Source organism: Plasmodium gaboni, chromosome 9 (genome assembly GCF_001602025.1).
Source record: "Plasmodium gaboni strain SY75 chromosome 9, whole genome shotgun sequence".
In the NCBI taxonomy this organism is placed as follows: Eukaryota; Apicomplexa; class Aconoidasida; order Haemosporida; family Plasmodiidae; genus Plasmodium; species Plasmodium gaboni.
In genome coordinates, this window is record NC_031489.1 from 898,002 (window position 1) to 903,796 (window position 5,795).

The 5,795-nt window shown below is 21.1% G+C and overlaps 1 protein-coding gene across 1 annotated transcript; it reads right to left on the reverse strand.

The window, feature by feature from the left end:
- Positions 1 to 400: 400 nt before the first annotated feature.
- On the reverse strand, positions 401 to 5,795 carry PGSY75_0926100 (putative protein kinase; the record flags this gene model as incomplete). Its single annotated transcript, XM_018785669.1, has 1 exon — positions 401 to 5,795. A coding segment is annotated over one exon (5,395 nt), but the record flags the coding sequence as incomplete, so codon positions are not given.

Genomic DNA, 5,795 nt, shown 5'->3' on the forward strand with positions numbered 1-5,795 from the left:
TTAAAAATATATTTTTATTTATATTTATTTATATATATATATTTTTTTTTTTTTTTTTTTTTTTTTTTTTTTTTTTTTTTTTTTTTTTTTTTTTTTTATTTTTTATATTTTTAAAATTTTTTAACAATTTTTTTTTTTTTGTTTTTAAATAAAAAATTTTAAAAGTAATAAAAATAAAAGGCGTAAATAAAATTAAAAAAAGAAAAAAAAAAAAAAAAAAAAAAAAAAAAAGAAGAAAAAAAAAAAAATACATCCACATATATATATATATATATGATATATTATTTATGGTGTGCATATTTTTAATATGCTCATTAGAATGTAGTTAAATATTTAAAGATTAATTATATATATATATATATATATATATGTGTGTGTGTGCGCAAAAGAAATAGTTTTGTTATTTCCTCTTTAGAAGTAAATATTCATCTGGCTGGTTCAAGAGCTGAACAATTTCTGATGCTGTTGGTCTTAAGTTAGGATCATAATTTAAGCATAATCTAATAATATCAGCAAAAGGTGAATTTTCAATTTTGGAATGAATACAAGGTGGTAATTTTTTTGTAAATACGTCAACTAGTTTTTCATAGATTTGATCCGATTCATCAAATGTAATAATATAATGTTGAAAAGGTGATGGTAGGTTCATCATTTCTTGAAATACACATCCCATAGACCAAATATCCCATTTATATGATAATTTAGTATGATCTAAGAAATTATAATCACTACTTTGTTTTAATGGATGACAAGTTAATAATTCAGGTGGAGCATAAATCCAGGTTGCTCCTGATACATTAGTAACAATACCATCTTCACATTCTTCAGCATCACCAAAATCACATAAATGTATATTCCAATCACTATCAATAATTAGATTTTCTGGTTTAATATCTCTATGTATGATTACATTTTTTTTATTTTTGATAGGTGTATGTAAAAAATTAATAACTTCAGCTAGTTGTCTACACATTTTTAATGATATATCTATACCAAGAACTTTTTCATCTTTATTCATATTATTTTTAATAGTATGTAAATCTAAACCATTTACTAATTTTGTAACTAGCCAAATATCAAAATAACTATGTATTATACCACCACATAATTTAATAATATTTGGATGATCACATTTTGCTAAAATTTTCCATTCATTTATAGATCTTTTTGTTAATCCATATGGATCTTGTCTAGCCATTTTATCAACTGGTACTTTTACAGCTACATTCATACCTTTATACCATCCTTTATATACAACACCAAATGACCCTTCTTCAATTACAGTATATTTTAATTTATTACTAAATTTATTTGTATAATATTTCGTTTTTCTTATTTCTCTTTTCATTTTTGCATTCAAAAAATCTTTATTATTAATTTTACATCCATTTAATCCATAATCTTTCGATGCTCCATTATTTAAAATATGCATAATAATACCATCTGAGTTCAAAAAATTATTATTGTTAATATTGTTATTATTATGAATTATATTATTTATATACTCTTCATTTTTATCATATGATAATACATCGACTTCTTCAAATGTTTCAAAATATAAATCTTTCGGTTTAATAATATATGATGTTAAGGATTGTAAATATTTTATATCATTTTCTAAACTTAATAATTGACTTTTAGACATTCTAAACATATTTTCATGATTTTTTTTTTTCTTCTTAGTTAAATCACTACTATTCGATATATATTTGTAATTCCCATGTTCTATATCATATGAATTTTGTTTATTATCATTCATGTTGTTGTTAACATAATATCCTTTTACTATATTATTATTGCATGCACCAATATTCTCAAGTACATTTGGAATATTTTTATTCTTCATATTGTTATTGTCAATGGCTTGTTTGCTTTTGCTATATTTTTCGGGGATACTATTACTGTGTTGGTTTATAATATAATTATGACAGTCCATATTTCTATAACAAATAAGATTATTATTCTTAATATTATTATTATTATTAACATTTTTCATGTTTATATTTTTCATACTGTTGTGAAGTTCATTATTCATAATGACCTCTTGATTATATTTAAGAGGCACATTAATATTACTTTGCATATTATGATTAAGAATTGGCGAATTTATATTAGACATATCATTATTATTTTCTACATAATTTTTATTGGCTTGTTCCATTTTTTTATCATTATTTATAACACCCTTATAATTTAAAGATCCTTTCATTAATACTACATTATTATTTTCATTAATATTATTATTATTATATAAATAATTGTTTGGCATAATTATATTATTTTGATAAAATGAATTATTATTTTTAATACTGTTATTCATATTATCAATAATTTTTCCACTTTCAATTTTTTGATTCTTATCAATATAATTTATATCACGATTATTTTCACATTTTATTATTAAATTTTCTTTATTTATATATCTTCTATCGTTTATTTTATTATCCATATGTATATCTGTTATTATCCTCTCATCTATATTTCCATTTTCTTCTATAAAATTTAATATCTCTTCATTTTTTGAATTTCTTGTCTTTCTACTTTGATTCATAAGTACATTATTTTTATAAGGATGAGCACCATTATTCTTTGTATCACCTGCCATTGTTAATCGATCATCCACATGACATTTTAAAATATCCATTTTGTTATTATTTATATCATGTAGTTTTTCATTTTTATTATACATACAATTATCATTCATATTATTATTTGCTGTGTTCTTATTATTCAAAGCAATGTTCAAATTGTTGTGATAATAATTTTCTTTCATGTTATTATTATGAACATTTCTTATGTTATCTAAATAATTATTATTCCCATCATTAATGTATGTATTTTTATTTACTTGGAAGGATTCATCCAGCATATTTTTATTAAGATCGTTCTTATTATTTAAATTAAGTGATTTCTTAGCATATGCACTAACACTATTAATATTGTTATTGTTCATATGGTTTAAATTGTTCATATGGTTTATATTATTCATATTATTCATATGATTTATATTATTCATATGATTTATATTATTCATATTATTTATATTATTCATATTATTCATATTATTCATATTATTCACATTATTCATATTATTCACATTATTCATATTATTCACATTATTCACATTATTCATATTATTCATATTATTCATATTACTCACATTGTTGTAACTATTCGTTTCTACCATTTTATTTGGACGCTTTTCTTCATTCATTTTTTGGTTTGATAAAATCATATGAGAAGGAATTGTTATTCCATTTTTTCCATGCGCATATGTATAAGTATCTTTATTAACTTTCATTTTATTTGTCATAAGGTTATTATTATTCATATTATTGTTCGCTTGATTCATATTCTGATTTGAAATAGAATACATATTATCACTCACATTGTCCTTAGCGTATATATTTATAGAATCCCTCACATTATTTATTTTATTTTCCACATGAATATTCATCATATTATTAAAAGCATGTTCGTTTTTTTTTATATTTAAATTATTTGAAATATTTGTTGGCACACCAACATTTGATAAGAACGAATTCATGTTGTTTGGTATATTGGTTCGACTATTATTTAAAAAATTGTTTATATTTTTATTTAACATTATATTTGTCATATTATCATTCAAGAAATTATTTCTTTTGTTGTTTTGAACTACACCTAAATTAAAGTTAGTCTTATTCATATAATCATTTTCATTCATTTTTATATTATTATTTGGAATGGTTATATGAAGAGAGTTTTTTTTCATATTTAAAAAGTCTACATTATTTTCACGTTGGTTATTCAACAAGCTCCCTCGTCTTTCTTCCATTTGGTTCAATACCTGGTTAAATGATTGATTCAATGATTGGTTCAATGATTGGTTCATTGATTGGTTCATTGATTGGTTCAATGAATGATTCATTGGTTGGTTAATGGTTTGATTCATGGCTTGTTTTACACTTGATTCATTTTTTATAAATCCATTGATATTATTATTATTAATCATATTTTCCATGTTATCATTATTCAATAATTTTTTTTCTCCATATTCTTTATTTAAAATATTTAACATATTTGGCATTACTGGTTTTTTATTATTTGTTAGAAAGCCATTAAATCTGTCACTAACCTTTACATTATTATTTATGTTATTCATGTTATTCATGTTATTTAAGTTATTCATGTTATTTAAGTTATTCATGTTATTCATATTATTCATATTATTCATATTATTCATATTATTCATGTTACTACTTTCATTGGATGTAATATTTTTCCTATAGCCCAAATTATTATTTGCACTTATTGTTTGAAAATTTTTATTATCCTTCATATGTGCAAAATCCATTACATTTTTATTCATCAATGCTCTATTATTACAATCACCAACATGATGATTATTATTTATATTCTTCATTTTTATATTCATACACTTATTAGAAGTCATGTTTTGTTTATTAATTAATAATTTTGTAGGATTATGAGCAAACGAATGAACAATATTATTATTTTTTAAAATCTGAGAATTGTTTCCATTTTTATTACATGTTATATTATTATGTATTGCGTTTATATTTTTTAATGTATTATTCATTGAATTCATATTTTTAAAAATATCATTTTCCAAATTTTTATTTTTCTTCATAAAGCTATTTATACTATTCATATTATTAAGGTTATTAAAACTGTTCACCATTTTGGAATTATTTATATTATTAATACTATTCATATTATTTACATTTACAACATTTTTTATAACTTTATTCATGTTATTCATGTTATTCAAGTTGTTCACACTATTTATGTTATTCATGTTATTCATGTTATTCACACTATTTATGTTATTCATGTTATTCATACTATTCATATTATTCATATTATTCATACTATTCATATTATTCACACTATTCATATTATTCACACTATTCATATTATTCACACTATTCACACTATTCATATTTGTCATTTTATCCTTTATATATTCCATGTTATCATTATTCACATAACAATGTTGATCAAATCCATTTTTCATGTTGTCGTGATTCGTTTTATGATTAGTATTAGGTGCATACACATCCATATTATGATTAATCTTTTCATATGTATTCGCCTTTATATCATTATGGCAGTTGCTCGAAATACCTTTTTGATCTTCTAAATTAATAGAACTATTATATTTATCATCTTTCACATCATGCATAGAAAGATTAACAGAGTTAGGTTCACTCATATTATTACCATTCATATTATTATTAGCATTGTCTTCATTATTATAAACATTATTTACATAATTATTTTCTCTCATGTTATTATTAAAACCATCATTTATAAAAAAATTATCATTTATATTAGTATCATGTATATCTATATAACTCTTATTCATATTATTATTTTTATGATTCTTAATTTTATTATTCATTTTTTCTTTATTTGAAATATTACCATAAAAGGCATGTTCATCCTTTACACCATTATTATTTTTATCATTATAAGAATATGAATCAGAGTTCTTAATAGGACATATATTTTTTTTCTTTATACTATCGAATTTATATATTTTATTATCAAAATGATACATATTATTACTACTATTATTATTAATGCTATTTTTTTTTTTTAAATTATTACGATTCATATTGGAATTATTGTCACCACTAGGAACATTCTTATCATCACCATGATCGTTTTTATCATCATTAATATTATTGTTATTATTTGTATATGTTGTACTCCTATTATTTTCACAGTCTAGTATGTCATTTTCATTATTATTTTTTTTATCATCGAACATATAATTGTAAGAAAAG